Source organism: Dama dama, chromosome 14 (assembly GCF_033118175.1).
Source record: "Dama dama isolate Ldn47 chromosome 14, ASM3311817v1, whole genome shotgun sequence".
NCBI classification, from domain to species: Eukaryota; Metazoa; Chordata; class Mammalia; order Artiodactyla; family Cervidae; genus Dama; species Dama dama.
This window is the reverse complement of record NC_083694.1, coordinates 39,142,790-39,169,708: the sequence shown is the minus strand read 5'-3', so window position 1 is coordinate 39,169,708 and position 26,919 is coordinate 39,142,790. Positions and strand designations below refer to the sequence as shown.

At 50.2% G+C, this 26,919-nt stretch overlaps 1 protein-coding gene and 1 long non-coding RNA gene across 3 annotated transcripts; one reads left to right on the top strand and one right to left on the bottom strand.

Moving 5' to 3' along the window:
• LOC133069169 (uncharacterized) lies at positions 1-4,996 on the bottom strand. 2 transcript variants are annotated; one of them, XR_009695799.1, is made up of 4 exons: positions 4,806-4,996; positions 4,522-4,665; positions 3,634-3,735; positions 1-494 (listed from the first exon to the last, which is right to left on the bottom strand). It is a non-coding gene; the product is annotated as an uncharacterized LOC133069169 (long non-coding RNA). The 2 variants fall into 2 exon arrangements; XR_009695800.1 differs by lacking the exons at positions 4,522-4,665; positions 4,806-4,996 and adding an exon at positions 4,100-4,186.
• AGTRAP (angiotensin II receptor associated protein) lies at positions 4,205-22,032 on the top strand. The gene is made up of 5 exons (XM_061160398.1): positions 4,205-4,343; positions 16,162-16,196; positions 18,692-18,797; positions 19,644-19,818; positions 21,332-22,032. Exons 1-5 carry the CDS (start codon positions 4,317-4,319, stop codon positions 21,433-21,435), a joined length of 447 nt encoding a protein of 148 aa, XP_061016381.1. The 5' UTR covers positions 4,205-4,316; the 3' UTR covers positions 21,436-22,032.
• Positions 22,033-26,919: the final 4,887 nt, after the last annotated feature.

Below are 26,919 nucleotides of genomic sequence, written 5' to 3'. Positions count from 1 at the left end.
TGTCCTCGTGGTAGCCTGAATCATTTTATGGGGCATTTCTTCCAGGTTTCCTTTGACCAATCATGCTTTGCCTGGTCCTGAGGCTGCACTGGTTTAGTTCAGGGTCCTCCCACATGTGCATGCGCATCTCTTGGCCAAGATGGATTCTGGTGCAGATGACCGTAGGTAGGCAGACATCACTTACTATGAGGTGATGCCCCCTCCTTTTTTGACCTCCAAGGAGCCTTTCTGCGCATGTGTAGTTGGGGAGGTCTCCTTAACTTCAAGTATGAGGATGATGTGGTCTTTTATCTCTTATCTGGCAGGGCCCAGCCTCCTCCATTATCTTCCTTGTAGGGAGTTTCTGCTCTTATAATGGTGTCCCCTGTGGCTCAGAAGTAAAGAATCCACCTGCAAGTCAGGAGCCACAGGAGACATGGGTTCGATCCCTGGATCGGGAAGATCCAATGGGGAAGGGCACGGCAACCCACTCCAGTATTCTTGCCTGGAGAGTCCTACGGACAGAGGAACCTGGCTGTTTATAGTTCATAGGGTTTCAGAGAGTCAGACATGACTGAAGCAACTTAGCACACATGCACAAACTGTTATTATGAAGTTTCTGTTCACAGGGAAGAAACTGTTCAGCTGGGGGGCCATCTATCTCCTGCCTCATGACCAATGAAACACCTCGGGCTTCCCCTACCCTGCCAGACCTTAGGCCAAGAAACACAGAGCTGGTGTGTTTGGGTCAAGCTGAGAAGAAGCACTGGGGCAGAGGTCTCCAGATTGAATCCAGATGCAGCATAATCCTGGTAGCACCCAGGGGCCACGGCTCTGCCTTTCGGCCCCTTCCCTGATGAGCTCCCTGGGGAGGGCCTGCTCTCTCATAGGTGGTGTGGCTTTCAGACAATATTTTGGTTACTTTCTCTGTTTTGTTTCTTTCTGTTGATGTCACCCACTTGCGGAAGTGGCCAGATCACAGCAGAACTGTTGAGTGTCCAGCACATTGTGGCCCAGAAGACAGTTAAAAATAATTTCAAAGCCTTTTTATATTCAGTGCTTCCCCCCACCCGGGGCCTGTTTATCGCTCTATTTTTGAGATGCAGAAAGAAATTCAGAGAGATTAAGCAACTAACCCAAGGTCACACAGATATAGATAAGCAGCACTGGGCGGGGGCGGGGCGGGGGGACAGTAAAGGCTGGGGAGGCGGCAGCATGCTGAAACACTGAGGTCCATCTCCAAGGCTTTGCTAGTGGGAAAGAGGTATAAGCGTCTCCCAGTCCAAGGGGCCTTTCCCTGGGGCTTCAATTCAACAGGCATGTATCAGGAGCCAGGAGATGCTGAGAGATGCCAGAATATGCTGTGGTTTTTTCATAGCAGTCAGCAGTGACTTGCTTATTGAGTACCTACAAAGTGCCAGAAGCTATGTCAAGCATGCATCACCCTGAGGTTTAAGACCACTCTGCCAGGAGGCAGAGCAGGGATCCAAATAATACCATTAAAGGACACAAGTGACCATGGGAAAGAAATGGCTGTGACTGCTTCATTGGGTATTTGCATAACCAGCAGCACTGAGTGGCTTCCTGACAGAATCTGGATTATTCCGAAGACAAATGGGTGGCAGGTTTTCCCCCGTGCCCATGATGGAAGTGGTGCCACCACACTGGTTTAGCTGCTGTATTCCAGGCAAGTGTGGAGGTTGCAAGAGCCTCCCAGGGCTTGCAGTCTAGATTGTGGAGGGTGCGGGGAGACAGACAATAAACATGTCAACAAGTAAATGGAGAGGTCAATACCTTCAAGTACTGATAAATGCTACAAAGGAAAAAAAGTAGGATGGTTACTACCATCTTTGAAAACAGTTTGACAATTTCTTAACAGTTTAAGTATACACATACCATGTGATCCAACCATTCCATTCTAAGACAATCACCCAAGTAGGTGTTCAATAACTATTCCCTTAATGAATAAATGAATACATTTATTCTGCATGTCAGTTTTTTGGGTTTTGTTTTGTTTACAATTGTGGTAAAAAGAAATAAAGTTTACCATCCTAACCATTTTTAAGTGTACAGTTCCTGTAATGTAAAGTACAGGCTTCCCTGATGACTCATGGTAAAGAATGCCTGCAATGCAGGAAACCCAAGTTTGATCCCTAGGTCAGGAAGATCCTCTGGAGAAGGGAATGGCAATCCACCCGAGTATTCCTGCCTGGAGAATCCCATGGACAGAGGCTACAATGAGGTCGCAAAGAGTCAGACATGACTGAGCAACTAACACACACACACAATGTCAAGTACATTCACCTTGTTGTGCCATGTCACTTCCTTTTCATCCTGAAGGTACTGAGGATAAAACTCAGCCGAGACAGACAGAATTGGTCAGGGACATGAAAAATTTAAACTTGACTTCCAGAAGTGTACTCCCTAAAAAATATGGCCCCAAAGCCTGTGCTTTGTGAAGGTCCACTTGTCCTTCCATAGTCAGAGTGGGTCCTGGCAGGAACTCTGGCTCCTTTGAGAACAGTTTCACTTTCCTTTGTCCCTTTGGGCTCCCTCCCCCACCCCTGCTCAGTCTGCCCCACCTCCGCCTTGCCCCAGAGGGCCTCTGGCCCTAGCTGGTCAGATGAAGGCAGTGTCACTGCAGGGACATTCCAGAGATCCAGCCTTGTGCTTCATCTGGCTCCAATCTGTGTTCCCCTCCTTGCCTCACTCCATCTTTGCATCTCAGCCTGGGCTGTATTTTCCCGTGATGTGGGCAGTGGAGGTGAGTGGCTACATGTCACAGTCCTGAAATGAGACCTCCTTGGTCCCCAGCCCAGTTTCATACCAACTAGGGATATGCCTTTGGGCAAGCCCCTTAACTCCTCTTAACCTCAGTGATCTTATGGTAAATCAGCATAAGAATGGCACCCACACCACAGCGGTTGTTATGAATATTTATTATGAGCACTTTTCACATTGTCTGCCACAAAACTGTACTTAATAAATGTCAGCTCTAATCCCAGGAATTGTTTGTTTTGCATTTTCTCCTTACGAGGTGATCAGTTTTATTACATATCTACATGCTTGGATTAAACACCTCTAGGATCTAGGTTTATAGGAGACATCTCTTAGAAGGAAACAATATAATAATAATGTTATAATATCCAATAGCTATTGAGGAATTCCTCTTTTCTAGGTACTATGCCAGTAACAATAATTAGTGATAATTAACTAATAATGAATATCAAAACAGTAGCAAGTCCTGATCGAGTGCTGTCTGCCAGGCAATGTTCTAAATGTTTTTATATATTAACAAATCCTTATTAACAAATTCAAAATAACTATCCTTCAAGGAAGATATTATTTCCCTCATTTTACAGATCAGAAAACTGAAGCACAGAGAGGCAAAGTGACTTGCTCAAGTAGAACCAGTAAGTGGACAAAGTTAGAACTCAAACTCATTTCTCTGGTCCAGCTAGTCCTTTGGGCTCTGAATCCCAAACAATCGTGCCCAGTGTAGCCATCTGTCCGGCCTCTCTCTGAAGCTTACCAGCTCTCCATTACTCTGGCAGATGTGCTATTCTGCTCAGGGGGCTGGACAGCTGTGTCTCCAAAAGGGACATTCAAATAGGCCAGCGGACCCCGCGGCCCTGCAGAAGACCTCACACCCACCTGGAAAACTCTGTTCTTCATATCTGGAGAGAGTCTGTGTCTTGATAGGATCTTAGGACCCACCCAGGCAGTCTTTCAGGTTTCCACGTGGTCTCTTCCCTCCTGGAAATAAGAATAAGCACTTAGAGGGACCCAAGGGGATCCCAACAGTCTCGAATAAGTCTTCCTCACCTTTAAAGTGTCAGAATCATTTTTTTCTTCAAACATGAATTAGTTCATTCATCCTCACAAGGATTCTATGAGATTCTTCACTTTCACTGGGGAAGGAGGGAGGAGAGACTGTGCCCTCAGGGATTAGACACCAGCTGTTGCCACATCTGCAGTTTGTACTTGGAGGTTCCCCCAAGTTCTCCTGGCTGCAGGTGGCCCCGTCAGCCCACCTGCTGGGATTTTAACTCGGCGAGATATTGCGCCCTTTGCGACACAAATCTAGATATTCTCCAGCCGCCCCCCGCCCCGTAACTACCTGGGCGGTGGCGCCGGTAAGGCTCGAGTGGCACGACGCCGTCTCCTAGCAACCGGGCAGTCGTCACATGACCTATTCACGTGGCCCCCAAGCCCAGCTGGGGTTGGAGCGCTAGCAGCGGGCAGCCGGCGGGGCGGGGCCGGCCAAGTTTGTTTCCCGAGTTCGGAGACCAGGAGCCCCCGCGGTTGTGGCGCAGGTGCTGTCCGGCTGGGTCGCGATGGAGCTGCCAGCCGTGAACCTGAAGGTGGCGATGGGCGGGGCGGGGGTGGCGCGGGGCGGGTCTCCCGGAGCGTGCTGGGCATTTGCGCTTTTAAAGTAGGATTTTAGAGGTGAGAGGACCGAGAATCTGGGAAAAGTGGAGTGGTAGGGAGAAAGAGAACGAACAGAGCCCAGTTGGAAGGAGGTGGGCGGATAGACCATACCAGGGAAACGGATCCAGAAGGCCAGCAGGAAAGACTGAGAGGGAGCTGGAGGAGGGAAGCGGCCGTCTCTTCCTGGAGTCAGACCGGTTCATCTGGGAGCGCTGAGCCCCTGAGGCTCGCTTTGGCCTGCGCGCGAGAATTTCTCTGGAGAAAGAGGAAGGCGTGGTGGGGGGGGGGGGGGGGAGGGACTCACGGAGAGCCCGAGGCTGGACTTGGAGGCAGGACATCTCCCCTCCACCGAGAGAGGGGTAAAGCTTTCAGCTGGACACCCAGCATGCCCTTACCGCCTCTTTTGTTGGGAAGATCAAGTTAAGGAAATCAGATGATCCCAGACAGATGGTTTTTCAGAGTTGATAGATTCAACGTCTTTATTTCTTCAGCAACACAGACACCAATAGAATTTACTCAAAAGCAGAACCCCCCAACTTTGCACATTTAGGAAAACCCTGTAGCTCGCTGGGGTGTCTTCATTTCCTGAGCTGTAAGAGTGCCAAAAGCTGTTCTTCTTTTTCTCCCCACCCTCCCCCAGCCCAGTGCTTCTTGGCTGGGTTTGCCACTGAGAGGCTGAAGCCTTTAGCTTTGGTCAGAAAGGTGTTAACCTTGGGCCAGACCTGCCATTTGGGGCCTGGGTACGGTTTCCTTTGAAATTGTATGCAGGAGTACCCTCTTACTCACCCTTGACAAAGCTTTATGTGCCCATGGTGTCTGGTACTAAAGTAATGTAAGAGATAGATGACTACAGAACAATACATCTTCCATATTTGGATTATTAGACATGGTCTGTGCTGTGACTTCACGTGGGCACATTTCCTTAATATTGAATACTTGCTTCAGCAGACCTCTCCGAGGCTTCCAGTCAACCGCTACAGGGGGAGTGATGGCTGTGACAAGGGAAAGGGCTTGAACTGAAGATTTAGCAGGGAAGAAGTTTACACGAGGGCAACTGAGGTTCTTTGGTATCAACATTCACTCTGTTCCAGGCCGTGTGCGGTTAATGCCGACTACCTTTTCTCTGATTAGAGATTTGCCTAAAATAATTATTAAGGGGGAAGGAGGAAAGGGACAGAGGGGCAGGAACTGACAAGGGAGTGAGCCTTCATTCTTGGGGCGTCTGTGGTATGCCAGGTTATTTATTTAATCGCATCAACCTTCTGAGATTTTTGTAGTTGAGCCAACTACAGCTCAGACAAGATAGGTAACTTGTCAAGGCCCCACAGAGATTAAGTGGCAGAGTCAGAATTTGAACCCATCAGGGTCAGACTTCAAAGCTGTGTCCTTTCCTGGCCACCATTAGTTAGGGCCGACTTCAGCTTTGACAGTTTATGCCCAGTGGGAGGGCTTAGTCTGTTTTGTGGCCTTTTTTTTTTTTTGGAGAAACTTTATGGGCCTCACAGGCCACATGTGACCACAGATGTGAGCTCTGCTGGCTTTCAGTGCCCACAGTGAAACAGCTGGTCCTTTCTTTGACTTGGGAAATAAAACACCATATCTCCAAGGGTCTTAGCTGCTACCAGTCAGAGACAAGTAAGTGCTGAGAGGTCGTGAACAGCTAGGGTTGCCAGGTAACATTGAGGACATCCAGTTGAGTTTGAATTTCAGATCAACAGTGAATAAATTTTTTAATCTAAGTATGAAAAGTGAAAGTCATCCAGTCATATCCAACTCTTTGTGACCCCAGGGACTATATAGTCCTTGCAATTCTCCAGGCCAGAATACTGGAGTGGGTAGCCTTTCCCTTCTGCAGGGGATCTTCCCAACCCAGGGATCGAACCCAAGTCTGCCACATTACAGGCAGATTCTTTACCATCTGAACCACCAGGGAAGCCCCAGAATACTGGAGTGAGTAGCCTATCCCTTCTCCAGCAGATCTTATATCACAGGCAATATTTGGAACAGTCTAGAAAATTATTCATTATCTGAAATTAAAGATTAACTGGGAGTTCTGTTTTTGTTGTTGTTTTTTCTGGCCTCCCACGGGAGTCTAAGTGGGATAGTCTGAGATCAGAGCCCCTTGGGAGCTCAGAAAATGCCCAACTCCCCTGACCCTGCACTACCCGTGCCCTCTTTCACACATTCCTGGGGCATTGGCTCAGTGCCTGCTTGTGCCCAGCCTAGCCAGAGTGGGCAGGTGAACAGAAGCAGCTGCCCCGGGCCCTCTGGGTAGTTCCTAACCCAACACCACACATGAGGCAAGTCCTGAGCTGAAGGAACGTCGTTGTGAGAGTTTAGAAAGTTCTAGACTTGGGTTCATGAGGGCTTGTGAGAAAAGGCCCTTGGGAGGAGGGTGCAGGGGGGTAGTAGAGCATGAGGGTTAAGAATTCCGGAACCTGACTGCACAATAGTCATGAGGACGGCCTTGTCTCAGGGCCTCCCGGGTGGTGCAGTGGTAAAGAACCCACCTGTAAATGGAAACATGGGTTCAATCCCTGGGTGGGGAAGATCCCCTGGATTAGGAAGTGGCAACCCATTCCAGTATTATTTGCCTGGAGAATTCCATGGACAGAGGAACCTGGCAGATTACAGCCCATGGGGTCACAAAGAGTTGGATACAATTGCACGTGCACAGCCATGTCCCAGAGGCTGACTACCTAGCAGGCAGTGTGTTGAATGTTTCACACACCCCTCCACCTCTCCATAGCCACACAACACCCCCATGGAGCATTATTGTCCCCACTTTAGAAGAGCACGTGGCAGTTGTGAGAGCTCAGGTGATGGCCCAGAGTCACACAGCTCTCAGTCATGGAGCTGGGGTCTGATCCACATACTTGGCTCCAGCAGCCACACGGTCAACACTGCCTGCCTCTCCCTCCCCTCTCTGGCAGCCCTGACTACTGCCCCCTGGGCTCAGCCCTTGGGGATCCTTGGGGATCTTGCTGCCTCATTCAATAGGCCGCTGAATGTTTGCACAGGACTAAGAAATATATTCTGGGTTTTCTTTGTTTATTTATTTTGTTTTGGCCACACCACACAGCTAGTAGATCTTAGTTCCTCAACCACGGATTGAACCTACACCCTTGGCAGTGAAAGCACAGAGTCCTAACCACTGCCCCATCAGGAAATTCCCAGGAAAAATATATTCTGTATATTAATCTGTGTGGAGGGCGATTCCCTGGTGGTCCAGGGGCTTGGACTCTGTGGTTTCACAGCTTGGGGCCCAGGTACAATCCCTGGTCAGCGAACTAAGATCCTGCAAGCCATATGGTATGGCCAAAGGAAAAAAACAAATTCTTTATGGTGACCTCAAGTCTGTCGACCACCTGGCTAGGCAGTGCCAGCCCCACTGCCATGGGCCCTCCAGTGACAAATGAAGGGTCTGTATCCTGGTCCAAGGACCCCTCGATTTCCCCTTAGCCTTCCTTATCTCCTGGTCTAACATACTCGTTTCCATCGACCCTTCCCTTGCTCTTCCAGATCCTAGCACTGTAGTACAGTGGGTAGAGCACAGGCTTTGGGGCCAATCAGATCTCCCTCCAAGGCCAGGCTTTGCTGCTTACCAGCTGTGTGACCTGAAATAGGTTTATTAACCTCTCTGTTAAGGTTTCCTCACCATAAAAAGAGCATAAAAATAGACCCTACCTTCTAGGATGATAAGAGGAGGATCCAGTGGTTCAGGCAGTGGTGTAGCTTCACAGTTTGTTTTTTTATTTTAATCTTTATTTTATGTGTTTATTTTTGGCTGTACTGTGTCTTTGTTGCTGTGCAGGTTTTCTCTAGTTGCAATGAGCGGGACCCAGTCTCTAGTTGCGGAGCATGGGCTTCTCACGGCAGTGGCTTCTCTTGTTGCAGAGCATGGGCTCTAGGGTACACAGGCTTCAGTAGTTGCAGCACATGGGCTCAGTAGTTTGTGGCCCATGAGCTCGGTTGCCCTGCAGCATGTGGGATCTTCCCGGATCAAGGATTGAACCAGTATCTCCTGCATCGGCAGGCGGATTCTTTACCACTGAGCCACCAGGGAAACCCACATCACGTTTTTATTTGCACAAAAACTCAGACCCAAGAAACTGATTCTGCTTTTTGCATCTGGGCTCTCTTGTCATACATAACTGTTTGGGCCAATGAATCTCTCACAGCCTCAGTGTCTTCATAAGTGAAATATAAGGGTTAAAACTCTACCCCAGACAGTCACAAGGATGACATGTGCCAAGTGTTCAGGGCAGTGTAGATATGAGGCAGGCACATCTGCATCAGTAGCAGGGGTTGCTGTAGATGACATGGTTTCAGGACGACTCTCCGCAGAGGTTGTGGTGGTGGTTGTTCAGTCTCTCAGTCATGTCCAACTCTTTGTGACCCCATGGACTGTAGCCCACCAGGCTCCTCTCTCCATGGGATTCTCCAGGCAAGAATACTGGAGCAGGTTGCCACTTCCTTCTCCAAGGGATCTTCCTGACCCAGGGATCGAACTTGCATCTCCTGCATTGGCAGGCAGATTCTTTACCACTGAGCCCCCAGGGAGGTGCTTACAGTTATTTCGTGGAAACATCCAGTGACTGTCAGATGCCTGTCTCTTTCTGGTTGAGGCGCCCCTGTGGGACACAAGAGTGATAGATGCTGCCTCTGTGTCACCGGGGAGGAACCCAGGGCTCCAACACAAAAGGAGGTGGCCCCTGGACCAGAACTCAGGTCTCCTTCCCCCTGTCCAGCATCTTACAAGCCCCTGCTGCCATGGCCGGTCTCTCTCTCCCCTGCTCTTCTGACACATTGAACACTGGCTGGGAAAGGGCCAGGCAGCCCCGCCGGGCCAGGCAGCCCCGCCGGGCCAGGCGCTATATGAAGAGTCCAGGAGCTCAAGTCTCTCTCCTCTTGCCCAGCCAGGAACAGTCAGGGCACCAGGAGCAGTCAGGCTACCGGGGCACATGCTGAGGCCCCTCTCTCCCCCATCTCTGTGGCCGTACCTGAGACTCCCCAGTATTCTCTTGGTGACCAGAAACCTCCCCCAGAGCCAGAAGACAGTTCTCTTGTGTTGAGATAAGGGCTGTGGGAGACGGCAGAGCTGGTTTGGCTGGGTTTCTTTTTCTTTTTTAATTTCTATTGAAATGTGTTGTTTAATCACTAAGTCATGTCTCTTTGTGACCCCACGGACTACAGCACGCCAGGCTCCCCTGTCCTTTGCTGTCTCCTGGAATTTGCTAAGATTCATGCCCATTGAGTCGGTGATGCTATTTACCATCTCATCCTCTGCCACCCTCTTCTCCTTTTGCCTTCAGTCTTCCCCAGCATCAGGGCATTTTCCAATGAGTCGGCTCTTCACCTGACCAAAGTATGTAGCTTCAGCTTCAGCATCAGTCCTCCCAATGAATATTCAGGGTTGATTTCCTTTAGGATTGACTGGTATGATCTCCTTGCAGTCCAAGGGACTCTCAAGAGTGTTCTCCAACACCACAATTCAAAAGCCTCAATTCTTCAGCACTCAGCCTTCTTTATGGTCCAACTCTCACATCCATACGTGACTACTAGAAAAACCATAGCTTTGACTATACGGACCTTTGGTGGCAAAATGATGTCTCTGCTTTTTCATACACTGTCTAGGTTGGTCATAGCTTTCCTTCCAAGGAACAAGCATCTTTTAGTTTCATGGCTGCAGTTACTGAATTATAGTTGATTTACAATGTTGTGTTAGTGTCAGGTGTATAGCAGAGTGAATCAGTTAAACATATACCTATATTCACTCTTTTTTAGATTCTTGGCTGGGTTTTTTGTTGGAGCTTTCCTGCACGTTCGACCCCTCTGGGCCTGAGTGGGTGTGCCCTCCCATTACAAAGATGGGGAAACTGGCAGAGGAGGCTTAGTCTTCATGAGTTTCTTTTCCCACGGCTGAAGAGGCATGCTCCACTGGTGCTAAGTTTCCTAAATATTGAGCAAACAAAAGTGATGTCGCACTGAGGGGAGGTGTGTCTGCTAAAGGCCCGCAGGATTTCCAGGTCATACTGTTTTCTTCCCCAAAGAGAAGGCCTAGTTTGGGGGCTTAGCCAGGTGCTCACTCCATATTACAGGCTTTTCCGGCTCGAGGAAATATTTTACCCCACAGGTTAGAGAGTGGTTTCCTCACAGGCTTTCCTGCATGTTGCTGCCTTTCCTTTTCTGGGCTCTGTAGGCCAGGCCTGGAAAATCCCATGGACGGAGGAGCCTGGTAGCCTGCAGTCCATGGGGTCGCTAAGAATCGAACACAACTGAGCGTCTTCACTTTCACTTTTCACCTTCATGCATTGGAGAAGGAAATGGCAACCCACTTCAGTGTTCTTGCCTGGAGAATCCCAGGGACAGGGGAGCCTGGTGGGCTGCCGTCTGCAGGGTCGCACAGAGTCAGACACGACTGAAGCGACTTCGCAGCAGCAGCAGGCCAGGAGCGTCCCTTTATTAAAGACCTGCTGTGTGCACAGTCTAGAGGTGGGAACCAGAGCATTTGGGAATGAAGACCGTTTCTGAAGTAGAAGTTGAGGGAGGGAAGGACTCAGTGTTGATGTTGGGGAGGGGAGAAGTGATACGACTATGACGCCTTCCTTGGTGTCTCATTGTAGTTAAAAACCCAACACCAGGACCATGTGGCTGGTGGCGTGTGGCAGGTCCCGTCCCCTCTGTGGGCAGGACTTCCGTCAGAGGGGCCCGTGGTTTGCTCTCAAGATAAAGATCAGAAGATCCCACACCTCCCAGGCTCAGCCCTGCCCCCCACCCCCACCCAGCTTCCTGTCCCTCCTCTACTCTCCTCTTCCACTCCAGCTACATGGGCCTCTTTTCAGTCTCCAGAAGGTTCCATGGTGCTGTCTTCGCATCAGATGGTCAAAGTATTGAAGCTTCAGCTTCAGCTTGGGCTTCCCTGGTCATTCAACTGGTAAAGAACCTGCCTGCAATGCAGGAGACCTGAGTTCCATTCCTGGGTTGGGAAGATCACCTGGAGAAGGGAACGGCTACCCACTCCAGTATTTTGGCCTGGAGAATTCCATGGATTGTATAGTCCATGGGGTCACAAAGAGTTGGAAACGATTGAGCAATTTTGACTTTCACTTTCTTTCAGCTTCAGCACCAATCATTCCAATGAATATTCAGGACTGATTTCTTTTAGGATTGACTGGTTTGATCTCCTTGCAGTCCAGGGGACTCTCAAGAGTCTTTTCCAATGCAACAATTCAAAAGCATCAGTTCTTTGGCGCTCAGCTTTCTTTATGGTGCAACTCTGACATCCATACATGACTACTGGAGAAGCCACAGCTTTGACTATGTGGACCTTTGTCCAAAAAAGTGACGTCTCTGCTTTTTTACATGCTGTCTAGGTTTGTCATAGATTTTCTTCCAAGGAGCAAGTGTCTTTTAATTTCATGGCTGCAGTCACCATCTGCAGTGATTTTGGAGCCCAAGAAAATAAAGTCTGTCACTGTTTCCATTGTTTCCCCATCTATTTGCTATGAAGTGATGGGACTGGATGCCATGATCTTTGTTCTTTGGATGTTGAGTTTTAAGCCAGATTTTTCACTCTCCTCTTTCACCTTAATTGCTTTCTGCCATGAGGGTGGTGTCATCTGCATATCTGAGATTATTGATATTTCTTCCTGCATCCTTGATTCCAGCTTGTGCTTCATCCAGCCCGGCATTTCGCATGATGTACGCTGCATATAAGTTAAATAAGCAGGGTGATGATTTACAACCTGGACATACATACTTCTTTCCCAATTTGGAACCAGTAAATTGTTCCATGTCCTATTCTAACTGTTGCTTCTTGACCTGCATACAGATTTCTCAGGAGGCAGATAAAGTTGTCTGGTATGCCCATCATTAAGAATTTTCCAGTTTGTTGTGGTCCACACAGTCAAAGGATTTAGTGTAGTCAATGAAGCAGAAGTAGATGTTTTTCTGGAATTATCTTGCTTTTTCTGTGATCCAACAGATGTTGGCAACTTGATCTCTGGTTCTTCTCCCTTTTCTAAACCCATTTTGAACATCTGTAAGTTCTCAGTTCACATACTGTTGAAGCCTAGCCTGGAGAATTTTGAGCATTACTTTGCTAGTGTGTGAAATGAATGCAATTGTGCAATAGTTTGAACATTCTTTGGCAATACCTTTCTTTGGGATTGGAATGAAAACTGACCTTTTCCAGTCTTGTGGCCATTGCTGAATTTTCCACATTTGCTGGCATATTGAGTGCAGCACTTTCACAGCATCATCTTTTAGGATTTTAAATAGCTCAGCTGGAATTCCATCACCTCCACTAGCATTGTTTATAGTGATGCTTCCTAAGGCCCACTTGACGGCGCACTCCTGAATGTCTGGCTCTAGGTGAGTGATCACACCATTGTGGTTTTCTGGGTCTTGAAGATCTTTTTTGTATAGTTCTTCTGTGTATTCTTGTCACCTCTTCTTAATATCTTCTGCTTCTGTTAGATCCATACCATTTCTGTCCTTTATTATACCTATCTTTGCATGAAATGTTTCCTTGGTACCTCTAGTTTTCTTGAAGAGATCTCTAGTCTTTCCCATTCTATTGTATTCCTCTGTTCCTTTGCACTGAAGTGGGTAGCCTATCCCTTTTCCAGGAGATCTTCCTAACCCAGGAATCGAACCAGGGTCTCCTGCATTGCAGGCAGATTCTTTACCAACTGAATTACCAGGGAAGTCCACTCACTCCTCAGTCCCTGGGAAAAACCTCAGAAGACTATTTCTGCTCTCCCTTGGTTTCCGCATCTTTGTAATAGGAGGACACATCCACTCAGGCCCTGGGTGGAACAACACCTGGCTAAGTCGGGATTGAATCCTGGCTCTGCTCTGTGACCTGGTGCAGATTACTTACCGTTGAGCCTTGGTTTTCTCAACTATAAAACTGGGGAAATGGTGCTTCAGAGGATTGTAAGGATGAAACATGTTCACAGGCAGAAAAATCTTATCTTGGTGCCTGACACGTAGGAAGCACTAATTAATAAAGGTAGGTGGTGACCAAGATTCCTTCCAGAGCTCGCCTTCTGTCATGTTGTTCTTGTTCAGTCGCTCAGTTGTGTCCAACTCTTTTCAACCCCATGGACTGCAGCATGCCAGGCTTCCCTGTCCTTCACCAACTCCTGGAGTTTGCTCAAACTCATGTCCATAAGTCAGTGACGCCATCCAACCATCTCACCCTTTGTCTTCTCCTCCTGCCTTCAATCTTTCCCAGCATCAGGGTATTTTCCAAGGAGTTCTTCACATCATGTGGCCAAAGTATTGTAGCTTCAGCTTCGGCATCAATCCTTCCAGTGAATATTCAGGTTTGATTTCCTTTAAGATTGACTGAGTTGATCTCCCTGTAGTTCAGGGGACTCTCAAAGAGTCTTCTTCAGCACCACAGTTCAAAAGCATCAATCTTCAGCATTCAGCCTTATTTATGGTCCAACTCTCAGTCATGTAGGCTCAGCTTTTTCAGCATCTTGAGACCTCTATAAAGTCAGGTGTGTTGGTCCTTAAAGAGCTGTTCTCCTAGTCCTCTGTAGCTGGAAGAGGAGTTCTTTAGGGGTTGGGGACCACAGTCTGGACTTGGTTCACTTCACTGAGCACTGGGGGCAAGGTGGGGTATCCTGGCCATCTGCCCTGGATGTCATCTGGCCATCCACCCCCGCACCGTGTGGAAAACATCCATGTCTGTCCAAGCCCAAAGAACTTCTCTCTCTAGCACAAAGGTTAGGAGCCCTAGTTCTGGAGTCAGACTTACCATTTAATTACAGTTTTGCCATCAGTGGAGTCATGATCAACTTAATTTGCCTCTGAGCCTAGTTTTCTTGACTGTAAAATGGGAATGATTCTAGTATCTGCTTCAGAGGCCCAGAGAAGGTCATGTGAGACATTGGGCCCAGGGCCTGGCACATTGCAGATGTGCAATAAATAATAATTCTTTTTTTTTTTTTTTTTTGGCTATACTGGGTCTTCATTGCTGCGTGCAGGCTTTCTCTACTTGTGGTGAGCTGGGGATACTCTAGTTACCACGCTCCGGCTTCTCGTTGCCGTGGCTTCTCTTCTTGCACAGGCTGTAGGTGTGCAGGCTCAGTAGTTGTGGCGCACAGCGCCTAGTTGCCCTGTAGCATGTGGGATCTTCCTAGACTAGGGGTTGAACCCGTGTCCACTACAGGTGGATTCTTAACCACTGGACCACCAAGGAAGTACAATAGTAATTCTTCTAGAAATGCAGCCAGAGTTCCTTGCTGCAGGTGGCATCCTCTCCTTAACACCCCCCAGCCCCCTGAGCACAAGACCAGAAACCTGGGCCTTTCACTGCAGTCCTTTCTGGGTCCACCCTTGCTCTCTGGGCCCAGCATGCTGCTGCTGCCTCAGGCTATTGGCATCCTTGAACCCTCAGTGCCTGGAGCAAACTCCCTTAAAGGTCCTTGTCCACCACTGGACCCCACTCCTGCTGTCTCGCCACCACCCCCGACCTCAACCCCATCCCGGCCCTCCCCCTCCTCAGGGCTCTGGGTGTTGTGTCCTTGCCTGGGAGTCCACCCTGGAACACCCCACTCTCCCTCCCCTGTGCCTGGCTGGTCCCCAAGTCCCCTTTAGCACCAGTTCCGAGTTCCCTGCTTCTTCCCCCTGCCTTCCCCGTAGCATCCATCTGCTCCTTCCTTCCTTCCTTCCTTCTTTTTAAAAATTATTTATTTGGGACTTCCTGGTAGTCCAGTGGTTTAAGAATCCACCTGGCAATGCATGGGACATGTGTTCGATCCCTGATCCAGGAACTAAGACCCCACATGCCGAGTAAGCAACTAAGCCCTCGCGCCACAAGTAGAGTCTGCATAACACAATGAAGATCCCATGTGCTGCAGGTAAGACCCGACATAGCTAAACAAACAAATGAGTAAATATTTACTAACAGAGATCTTTAGTTGCAGCATATGGGATCTAGTTCCCCCCACCAGGGATCAAACCCTGGACCCCCTGCATTGGGAGCACAGAGTTTTAGCCACTGAACCACCAGGAAAGTCTAATACTTCCTTCTTTACTTGCTTTGCAATCAGAACTCTCTTGATTTCCAGGAATAGAGACCAGTTCCAGTAAAGAGGCCTGTCTCTGAAGGACATATGTGGCATTAGAAAGGGTGGGACAGTGCATGGACTCTTAGTATAAATCCTAACATGTTACCTTCCTGCAGAAAAGCTCCTGGTGACTTCCTTCAGCGCCCTAGAGATGAAGTCCATGCTCCTTGCTGAGGCCCTCCAGGCCCACCTTTCCCCTCTGGTCTCCTGCCCCCGGGATGCTCTCCCATTCCTTGGATGCACTGGGCATCTGCTCAGCCCCACACTGTACCCCAGCTCCGGTGTACTGAAATCAGCTTCATTTGAGCCCCTCCCAGCCATCAAGGCCTCCTCTGGTTTCAGAGCAGATTCCCAGGTTCCCCAAAGGAGCCTCCTTGGAAGCAGGAAGGGATGGGGGTGTCAGCTGCCCCAAGGGACTGGGAAGGGGTGACCTGGCAGTGTCCTCTGGCCTGATCTGTGCTCTTCCTCCTTTTCTACCACTGTTGGGGACCACTTTCTTGCTGGTGTCTGAGCAGACATTGCTGAAGCCTTCTTAGGTTCTAGGCAGGGGCTTCTGGTGTTTTTTGATTCCAGAAGCTTTCCTGCCCACTCATCCTACCACCATGGTGGTCACAGTCACAGTTCTCTTCTTTACCCCATCCTCTCTTTTTTTGTGCCACAGGCAATCCTCCTGGTTCACTGGCTGCTGACAACCTGGTGAGTGACTGTGGGTGTCCAGTTCTCTGTCCCCCTGGTCTCCCTAGATCTGGGTCCACGTGTCTCTCTGGGGTCCTGTCCACATGTCTTCCTGGGGCCTTGTCCATGTCTCCCGGCCCATTCCAAGACTAAATAGCTCCTCTGTCAAGATCATCATCAGCAAGCTCCTGTGTCCCAAGGATGCAGGTGGTACCCAGAGGCCTTTGCCATCACTGACCCTAGGAGCTTCGAGCCCTCATCCTCAGGAAGACGGCAGCCCGGGGGGCAGTACTGACAGCTCAGACCTTCCTCCAGACACTGCCCAAGCCCTTTGGGGCCTGGCATCCCTCTGGTTCCTCCCCCAGGGCCTTTGCGTCTGGGGCTGTGAGGTGCTGAAGCCTAGAGGCTGGCCTCTCATACCTTGCTGGGGTGGATGTCCAGTGGAGCTCTATGTGTCTGTGACCTTGGGTGAGCCACTCAAACCCCCTGAGTCATTTTCTCACCTATAATGTGAGAGTATTACTGACCCTCCCACTTATCCTGTTAAGTCATCTGAAGGTGAAAACACAATTTCTGAAACCATAATAATTGCTGACCTTTATTGAGGGTGCCTTCTGGAGGCTAACTCAGCAGCTCAGCAAGTAGACACATGATGAACCTGAGTTCAGGGGTGAGGTCACTCACTTAGGGGCGGACCCTCACTCTCGTTTCATACCCCCTGCCCAGAGACAGCAGACTCAGGATTTAGACTGACCCTGGTCATGTCCTTAGCCCTGCCATGTTCCAGCTGGGTCACCTTGATCAAGTGACTTCACTTCTCAGTACCTTGGTTTCCATCTGTAAAATGGGTGCAAGGATGCACGGCCCTCAGGAGCTGTGAGGGAGAAGCATGGCCTTGCTCTGCTCACCAGACATTGCCCAGGGGCCTGCACAAGGAAGGCCCGGGGACCGCAGGGTGACTTTCATCATTACTCTGTGCTTTATCTGTTGAGTTTCTGGGGAGATTTTTCTGCCCGACCAAGACTGGAAACCATTGAGCTCACATGTGCATTTTGCAGACATGGAAGTACAGTGCATGTGTTCATGGGTGTGAATAACAGGAGCAGTGATCATCATGGTTATGGCCTTGGGGAGCAGAGTGAAAATCCAGATTGCTCAGGCACACTCCCTGAGATTCTGAGTTAATGAGTCCAGGCTGGGCCCCCAGCACTTGCTTTCTCAAAACCAAAAATATGAGATGACTAATTCTAAGTAAGCCCCACAGTGCTCTGCACCTAACTGCTTTGCACATGTTTTCCACATGGTACACTTCAGGGAATGTCATTTACATTTATGAAGCACCCCACTGTGTGCTTGGGCCATCCAGGTGGGTAAGAGCATGGCCTCTTGAGCCAGACTGCCTGGGTTTAAATCCCAGCTCAGCCACTTAGCAGCTGTGTGACCTTGGGCAAGTTCCTTGACTTCTCTGGGCCTCAGTCTCCTCATCTCTAAAATGAAGATGACCGCAGTGCCTCTTTACAAGGGTTGTTAACACATATGCACATAAATGAACCCATTTAAAGCACTCATAACTGTGCCAGATACTAGTAAGAGCCCTGGGTTAACTATTCTTTTCTTTGAATTGACAAACAGTTTAGTTAGTAGTGATGCTCTACAAAATAAAAGAGAGTGGGTGTTGTGTTAGAAGGTGGTCCTTACAGTGGGGCAGTCAGGGAAGGAGTCTCGGAATTAACATATGAGCTGAGCCTAAAATGACAAGAAGGGACTAAATGTTCAGGTAGAGGGAACAGCAAGGCAAAAGGATGAGAGGTATAGGCTGGGCTATGTCATCAGACCCCACAGGGCCCTGTAGACCATGGTCAAGAGTCTGAATTTTATTCCAAGAAAGTGTTGGGGGACTTTTAGCAGAGAAGTGACATCTCCTGATTTACCTTACTGGTTGCTATTTATGCAGGAGTTAATAAGTGTCGCTAGTGGTAAAGAATTTGCCTGCCAATGCAGGAGACGTAAGAGACACAGGTTCGATCCCTGGGTCTGGAAGATCCCCTGGAGGGGGGCATGGCGACCCGCTCCACTATTCTTGCCTGGAGAATCCCGTGGACGGAGGACCCTGGCGGGCTATGGTCTACAGGATCGCAAAGAGTCAGAAACAACTGAAGTGACTTAGTACACATGCAAGCACATTTATGGAATGGCCAGGATGGGGCAGGAGTGGAAGTTAGGGGACCAATGGGGAGAGGCTACAGCGAAATGATCAATCCCAGTAGGAGAGGATGGTGGTTTGGACCTGAAGGGGTATGACCAGATTCCGGATCCGTTTGGGAAGCAGAGCCGATGGGACGTGCTGACATTTTTGGCGCATGGGTGGGAAGTAGGGGAGTGGAGAGGGGAATGAGGCCAAACTGTGGCTTCTGCTCGTGGGGCCCCTGAGACCTGGCACCCCAGGAGGTGACCTGTGGGAGGGGTGGGCACCTAGGGGGCACCTCTTGACTTGACTCAGGCGCCTCCTCCCACAGGGGCTGCATCGTGTTCCAGGGCCCGTATCCCTGGACCAACTTCCCCATCCTGGCCTTGGGCGTGTGGGCAGTGGCGCAGCGGGACTCTGTCGATGCCATAAGTATGGTGAGCTGGGGGAGCAGCCAGGGAACTGGCTTCAGGGTGGTCATGGGCCCAGCTCCGTCTTCCCCTTCACCTGTCCTGTCTTCTCTGCCTTCTTTTTTCCCCATTTTCCATTTTCTAGAGTCCAGGTTCCCAGCCCACATGTATCTTCACTAGCCTGGCCTGCTGCTCTGCCTGCCTGGCTCAGAGAGTCTCCTCAATTTTTTCCCCAAAAAGGGCATGGGGTGGACCCCCACCAGTGCCCCATGAGATTGGCCGCTCCTGGAAGGCAGTAGGGCATGCACCAGTAACCCCGCTTGAGGGCCCCCCTAATAGGGAGGGCTCCCCGTGAAGAGGGAGCACCACCACTTTGTGAGGTCAGAGTGGACACAGTTTGGCTAAACTGTCCCACTGGCAGCCCCCAGACACCCGCTCAGACCCCATGGCTGTGAGCACCAGCGTGGGCCTCTCAGGACAGTTAGAGACAGATTTCTTCAGTGGTGGAGATGGAGCCAGTGAATTCCACAGGACCTTCCATCTAGAAGATTCTGAGCCCATGTCTTGTGCCTCATCATAGCCTCAAGGATGAGAAGAGTTGGGGGAGAGGGCTCTGTTAGAGCTGGCAAGTTGGGTCCAGACAGGGACCCCAACCCTGCTCTCAGCCCTGCAGTCCCCAGTCGGGCATCTAGTCTGCAGAGTCCCACCTGCTGTCTTGGTCTGTCTTCCGGCAAACCCCAAGGACACAGTAGGGCACAAATGGAGCTTCCAGTCTGGTATATATGGTGGGGGGTGGGGTGACAGGGCAGCAGCATGCTCATCAACACTAATGACACTGGTCACCCCTCGGCCCTGTGCCTGGCTGTCTTGCAGTTTCTGGGTGGCTTGGTGGCTACCATCTTCCTGGACATTATCTACCTTGGCATCTTCTACCCGAGGTCCAGCCTCTCGGACACGGTGCGCTTCAGCGCAGGCATGGCCATCCTCAACCTGATCCTCAAGCCGATCTCCTGCTTCTTCGTCTACCAAATGTACCGAGAGCGTGGGGGTGAGCTCCTGGTCCACGTTGATGAGACCACCACCTGCAGCCAGCTCCCCAATTCCCCTCCCACCAGCCCAGGTGCTGGCACTGCTGTCTCCTCCTCTCTCCTCGGTCTCTGCCTTGCCCGCCCCCCAGCCCGTGCCCCAGGGAGCCAACCTTGCCCCCTGAGGCAGGGATTCAAGGTGCAGAGTGGGGTCTGGTGTGGGCTCTGGGCACCAGGCTGGAAAGTGCAAGTTTCTGGTCTCCTAGAAGAACCCAAGGGTTCCCCAGCCATCCCTGCCTGGTATGAACTTTCCCTGGCACCAGGCTATGGTGCCATGTCCTTCTCTCAGCTTAAACATGGGTGCGACTGGGGGCCTGATCCAAGGCCCCAGGCAGCTCTGGGCAGCCTGCAGCCCGAGGCCCATAGGCACCTGCAGGGCCAGCTTCCCCTCTCAGCTCCCTCTAGTCCCATTGCTGGAACCCCCTTTCCTGCCACCTATGGGGTCTGGGTGACCAGGGGAGAGGCAGTGTTGGCCTCGGTCCTGGGAGCCCTGGCTAAAGCCAGCCCTGAGCTGCACATGCCTTTCCTTAGCCCGGCCCCACCCGCCCCCTCCCACAGCCTCTCTGAGCTGGACCCCTGCTTGTTGTAGCCCTTCCCCAGCCCCCTGTGACACCCGATTTCATGTCCTTTCTCTCTGAGAGAAGTGGGGAGAGGTGTGGTCTTCTGCCTTTCACTCTTGAAGAGTGGCCTGAGACCTGCTGGGGGAGCAGCTGGGTTGAGGCTGGGAATGGCCCAGGGCTGCCCACCCTTGGCAAACCCCCAGGCTGTGGGACCTGCCCTGGGGTAGGGAGGAGCCAGCACCATCCCTTCATTAGACAGATGAAGATACAGAGGCCTGGGGCGCTGGGGGCTTGTTCAGGAGCACAGGACAGATGTGGGGAGTGAGGACAGGAGTGAGGAGTATGGCACCCAGAACCCAACAGCCAGCCTGGCATCGTCTGGGCTCTGCAGCTGCGCCAGCCCAAGGGGCCTTCTGGATGCTGTACAATGATGTCTGCTGTCTGGGAGAGGAGCTGGAGGGGAGCCTGTGGGTCCAGGGCTGGGCATCCCTCGACCAGATTCCTGAGCACATGCTCCCAGGGAAGCACTGAGGCATAGTGACTGAGAGCCCTGTCTTTGGGGTCGTGCAGCATAGGTTTGAACCCTAGTGTCCTCTGTTTTGAGCTTTATAATCTTAAGCAAGTCGGTTTATCTTTTTAACACTCGGTTTCCTCATCTGTAAAGTAGGGACAAAAAAAAAAAAATACCCTGCTGTAGGGTTACAGGAGGATTGAATAAATGATACATGCTAAAGGCTTGGTGCCTGGGGCTGCTGCCACTGTCACTGTCCTGGGTGCCCAGATGCCCAGCTCTGGCTTTTCTTGATGGGGTGAGATGGGCAGTGGGGAGTAGGGGGATCTTGGTTTGGCCTCGTGGAATGTCCTAAGTCCTCACCCTTCATTTTTTTCTTTCCTTCCATCTCCCTCCAACCCCCAGGTTCCCTTGGGCCCTCAGAGGAGCGCAGTTCATACCAGCCGATCGACTCCTCAGAGGTGCCTGCTGACCCGGAGAGCAAGGCTCACGTGACCCGAGGATACTGAAGCCCAGCCCAGGGGCCAGTCTGACAAACTGTGGGGCCGGCAGAGAGGAGGCCTCATCACATTCTTTGTGCCTTGGACATCATCCTAGGGGGTGCCCCTGACCGCCCCCTGCTTTCTCAGAACTAACTTCTGTCCTCCAGTTCCCTATCTCAGGGGTCGCCTGAGTCAAGTGCCCTAAGAGGCCCAGGGCCCCTGTGCACACCTGTCCCCAATTCCTCGAGGCCTCTCCTCCCTTCTGGGTAGCCCACTGGTCCCAGGCTGGGAACTCTGGTTGCTTTTGTCCCCTCCACCCTTAGCTGCTCCGTGCAGGCCCCAGGCCGAGCCGTGCCCGAGCCTGGCAGGATCAGGCCTCTGGGGGCCACTGGTGCCCCCCACCTCGGCCTCTCCTGAGGTTGGCCATGCCCTCCCACAGGAGCTCTGAGAGCCTCGGATCTTGCTCACTGCCAGGAGCACAGGGGTGAGGACCCCTGGCTTCTCACTACCTGGTCACTTGGTGCCTGGGGACCCCAGGGCTGGAGGCAGGAGGGGTCTGCGGCTCCTCAGACCCCCATCAGCCTCCGGCTGCGGCCACAGCATTAAAGTTCAGGGAATTCTGCAGCCAAGTGTGTTTGAGCCGTGTTTCTTCTCCTGTCAGAGCTGGGGCCTGGACTTGCCATTCCCAGGAAGATTTCTCCTGTGAATCTCTAGGGTGCCAGGGCTTAGGTGCTTGTTTTCTTGTGACAGAAGGAAATGGGGGCTCGTGACCAGCTGGGCCTGCGGGTGCTCAGCTCCGGCCTAGCCGAGGCCCCAGGAGAGAAGGGCACTGCCATTGTGTCAGACAGGCATCCGTGTCTCTGAATTAAGTGACTCAGGTATTGGTTTGAGTCCTGCTCTGCCACTGACTGTGTGCCCTTGGGCATCTCAACCTTTGGACCCCGTGTCTGCTGGAAGAGGGCTGATAACTGCCCAGAGAGAGAGACGACACAGGTGAAATGTACAGTGCCTGACCCTCGGGAGGGCTCCCTAAATGACAGCAAAGGTTTTTGGTGGGGCTGCTCCCTAAGCCCATGCTGATGTTGGTCAATAGTCCAGGGGTGGCCTCCCCCTGGCAGACCTGGTGTCTTGGACTCAGAGTAAACTGGGACACCTGTCCAGAAGTTCCAGGGGTTTCATGGCCAGGACCCTACCCCACCCCCATTGGGATGGGTATTGACCACCGGGCCCCAGGCATCTGGGCTTTGTCAGGCCATCCTGGCTTGCTTGTCCCTGGCACAGAGAGGTCAAGGCTGGGTGCACAGCCCCCACCACCCCATTCTTCCGTATCCATCCATCCAAAGAGGCTGAGTGCCTACAATGCTGGGCATGGGCCTGGGGCTACAGGGGTGAACTCAGGTCCTGCCCTCAGGGTAACAGACACTGGGAGTCCTCTGTCAGGAGGCCTGAGCCCTGGAAAAAGGAACAAGGACCTCCAAGGACTCATGCTCTGGGGCCCAGGAATGCAGAGCAGCTGCAGCTGCAGAAAACCAGAAACAGTCTCATAGTCAGACGGAGGCAGACAAATAAGCCATGGTCCATTCATTCTAAGGAATACTGTTCAGCAGTTCAGATGAATAAACCAGACCTATTTCTATCAATGGCAGTCCCCCCAAATACCGATTGCAGAATGGCACATGCAACCTGAGAGCATTAGTGTGAATTTTAAAAGCTCATAGAAATACTTTATATTGTTCATGGGTGTGTATGTGGTAAGACATAAAAGCGTTGACTGGAAGGACCTGTCTCAAGTTCATGATTGTGGCCCTGGGTGGGAGAGAGTTTCCAATTCTCTGCCCCCCTCCTTTTTTAAAAAAAAATTTTGGCTGCACTGGGTCTTCATTGCTGCACACAGGTTTTCTCCAGTTGCAGAGAGCGGAGGTTACTCTAGTTGCAGTGCGAGCTGCTTCTTGCGGTGGCTTCTTTAATAACTGCAGAGCACAGGCTGTAGGGATGTGGGCTTCAGTACTTGTGGTGCATGGGCTTAGCTGCGGCATGTGGAATCTTCTAGGACCAGGGGTCAAACCTGTGTCTCCTCCATTGGCAGGTGGATTCCTACCCACTCTACCACCAGGGAGGTCTCCAGTTCTCTTGTTTATACCAGTTCCTGGCACGTGGGAGGCTGGCAGTGTATGTGCTCCTTGAACATATCAGGAGCAGATGAGAACAGGAAGAAGGAATGAGGTCAGGGAGGCAGCAGGGGCCAGATGACGCAGTCAGAAGGTCATTTCAAGAACTTTGAATGAGATGGGAGCTGCTGGAGGGCTTTGGGCAGAGTTGGACATGGTCTGATTTATGGTCTAGAAGGATAGTGTTGGACAGAGAGGTGGGGGTGGTGACAAGTGGTCAGGCCAAGCAGAGCACCAGGCACCAGCTATATCAATCTAGGGGAGTTCTTCAGGTACTTCTGCCTGATAGGGATAGAACAAGTCAGGAATAGGCCAGAAAGATCCCTTAGAAAGGGAAATGGCAACCCACTCCAGTATTCTTGCCTGGGAAATCTCATGGACAGAGGAGCCTGGTGAGTTATAGTCCATGGGGTCACAAAACAGTCGGACATGACAGCATACACAACAACAGGTAGCTGTAGAAGTTCTAGTAGGGTACTATAGATAGGAAAACCTAGGAAACTTTGGGAGACCACTGTAAGTTAATGATCACTCAAGAAAGCTATTGGAAGGTAGTGAAATTACAGCCTTGCTAACTATAAAGTCATAAATAAAGGCACGAGATATGCCCCAGGCCATTGTGTGTGTGTGTGTGTGTGTGTGTGTGTGTGTGTGTGTGTGTGGTAAGTTGCTTTAGTCGTGTCTGACTCTTTGTGACGCCGTGGACTGTAACCCACCAGGCTCCTCTGTCCGTGGGATTCTCCAGGCAAGAATACTGGAGTGGGTTGCCGTGCCCTCCTCCAGGGATCTTCCCTGACCCAGGGATCAAACTCACGTCTTTTATTTCTCCTGCATTGGCAGGCAGGTTCTTTACCACTAGCATCACCTGGGAAGCCCCAAGGCCATTAGGTGAAAGAAAAATGTCACCACTCTTCTTTTCATATAATAATCCTAAGAGATTAAGAAGAGATGGCAAGAATACACAGAAGAAGTGTACAAAAAAAAAAAGTCTTAATGACCTGGATAACTATTATGGTGTGGTCAATCGCCTAGAGCCAGACATCCTGGAGTATGAAGTCAAGTGGGCCTTATGAAGCATCACTACAAACAAAGCTATTGGAGGTGATGGAATTCCAGCTGAGCTATTTAAAATCCTGAAAGATGATGCTGTAAAAGTGCTGCACTCAATATGCCAGCAAATGTGGAAAACTCAGCAATGGCCACAGGACTACAAAAGGTCAGTTTTCACTCCAATCCCAAACAAGGGCAATGCTAAAGAATATTCAAACTACCACACAATTGCACTCATTTCACATGCTAGCAAGTGCTCAAAATCCTTCAAGCTAGCCTTCAACTAGTATGTGAACTGAGAATTTCCAGATGTTCAAAATGGATTTAGAAAAGGCAGAGGAAGCAGAGATCAAATTGCCAACATCTGTTGGATCACAGAAAAAGCAAGAGAATTTCAGAAAAACATCTGCTTTGTTGACTACACTGAAGCCTTTGACTGTGTGGATCACAATAAACTGTGGGAAATTCTTCAAGAGATGGGAATATCAAGCCACCTGCCTCCTGCAAAACCTGTATGCAGGTCAAGAAGCAACAGCTAGAACCAGACATGGAACAATGGACTGGTTCGAAATTGGGAAAGGAGTACATCAAGTTTCTATACTGTCACTCCGCTTATTTCACTTATATGCAAAATGCCTGGCTGAATGAAGCACAAGCTGGAATGAAGACTACCAGGAGAAATATCAACAACCTCAGATATGCAGATGATACTACTCTAATGGCAGAAAGTGAAGAGGAACTAAAGAGTCTCTTAATGAAGATGAAAGAGGAGAGTGAAAAAGCTGGTTTAAAACTGAACATTCAAAAACTTAAGATCATGACATCCAGTCTCATCACTTCATGGCCAATAGATGGGGAAAAAATGGAAACAGTGGCAGATTTTGTTTTCTTGGGCTCCAAAATCACTGCAGCCGTGAAATTAAAAGATGCTTGCTTTTGGAAGAAAAGCTATGACAAACCTAGACAGCTTATTAAAAAGCAGAGACATCACTCTGCCACCAAAGGTCTGTATAGTCAAAGCTATGATTTTTCCAGTAGTCATGTACAGATGTGAGAGTTGGACCATAAAGAAGGCTGAGTGCCTAAGAATTGATGCTTTCGAACTGTGGTTGAGAAGACTCTTGAGAGTCCCTTGGACAGCAAGGAGATCAAACCAGTCAATCCTGAAGGAAATAAACCCTGAATATTCATAAGGACTGATGCTGAAGCTCCAATACTTTGGCCACCTGATGTGAAGACCTGACTCATTGGAAAAGACTCTGATACCGGGAAAGATTGAAGGCAGGAGGAGAAGGGGATGACAGAGGATGAGATGGTTAGATAGCATTAGAGACTCAATGGATGTGAATTTGAACAAACTCCGGGAAATAGTGAAGGCCAGGGAAGTCTGGCCTGCTGCAGTCAATGGGGTCAAAAAGAGTCAGACACAACAACTGAACAAAAACAACAATCCCTAGTTTGACCTCAGGTCAGACACTCTCCTGACTGATAGGAAGGAGAAGCTCATGATGTAAGCTCACATCTTCTGGAAGAAGGTAGTCTTTTCCCCTCCCCTTTTCCTTTGACAATAAAATTGTAGTCTACTTAATCCTGGGGCAGAGCTCCCTCACTTGCCCACCTGCATCTCTTACAAGTATCCTATGTTAATAAATCTGCTTCTTGCCTATCATTTTGTCTCTTGCTGAACTCCTTCTGTGCCGAGAGACAAAGAACCTGAGCTTCATTAAGTCCTGAAACCAAGTGTGTGATCTTAGTTGGAAGACTGGGTTTTGGCTGGGTTCAAGTCCCAATCTGAGGTGAATGGTTTCATGCCCACGGCAACTTGGTATTGGAGGCACCAAGGAAAACATCAGGCACTCAGGCACTGAGGACAGTGCTGGGCTCATGCCGAGAAGAAACTGCATGATCAGCATCAGTAGTGGTCATCACTTTGCCAATAAGGTTTGTATAGTCAAAGCTATGGTTTTTCCAGTAGTCATGTATGAATGTGAAAGTTGGACCGTGAAGAAGACCGAGCACCAAAGAACTGATGCTTTCGAACTGCAGTGCTGGAGAAGACTCTTGAGAGTCACTTAAGTCCAAGTCAATTCTAAAAGAAATCAGTCAATCCTAAAAGAAATCAGTCCTGAACACTCATTGGAAGGATTGATGCTGAAGCTGAAGTTCCAATACTTTGGTCACCTGATGTGAAGAGATGGCTCATTGGAAAAGACCCTGATGCTGGGAAAGGCTGAAGGCAGGAGAAGAAGGGGATAACAGAGGACAAGATGGTTGGATGGCATCACCAACTCAA

Coding starts and splice junctions, on each gene's coding strand:
- AGTRAP (XM_061160398.1), top strand. CDS start 4,317: ATGGAGCTGCCAGCCGTGAACCTGAAG. Junction 18,798..19,643: donor CTGTCGATGCCATAAGTATG/GTGAGCTGGGGG, acceptor GCTGTCTTGCAG/TTTCTGGGTGGCTTGGTGGC. Junction 19,819..21,331: donor AATGTACCGAGAGCGTGGGG/GTGAGCTCCTGG, acceptor TCCAACCCCCAG/GTTCCCTTGGGCCCTCAGAG.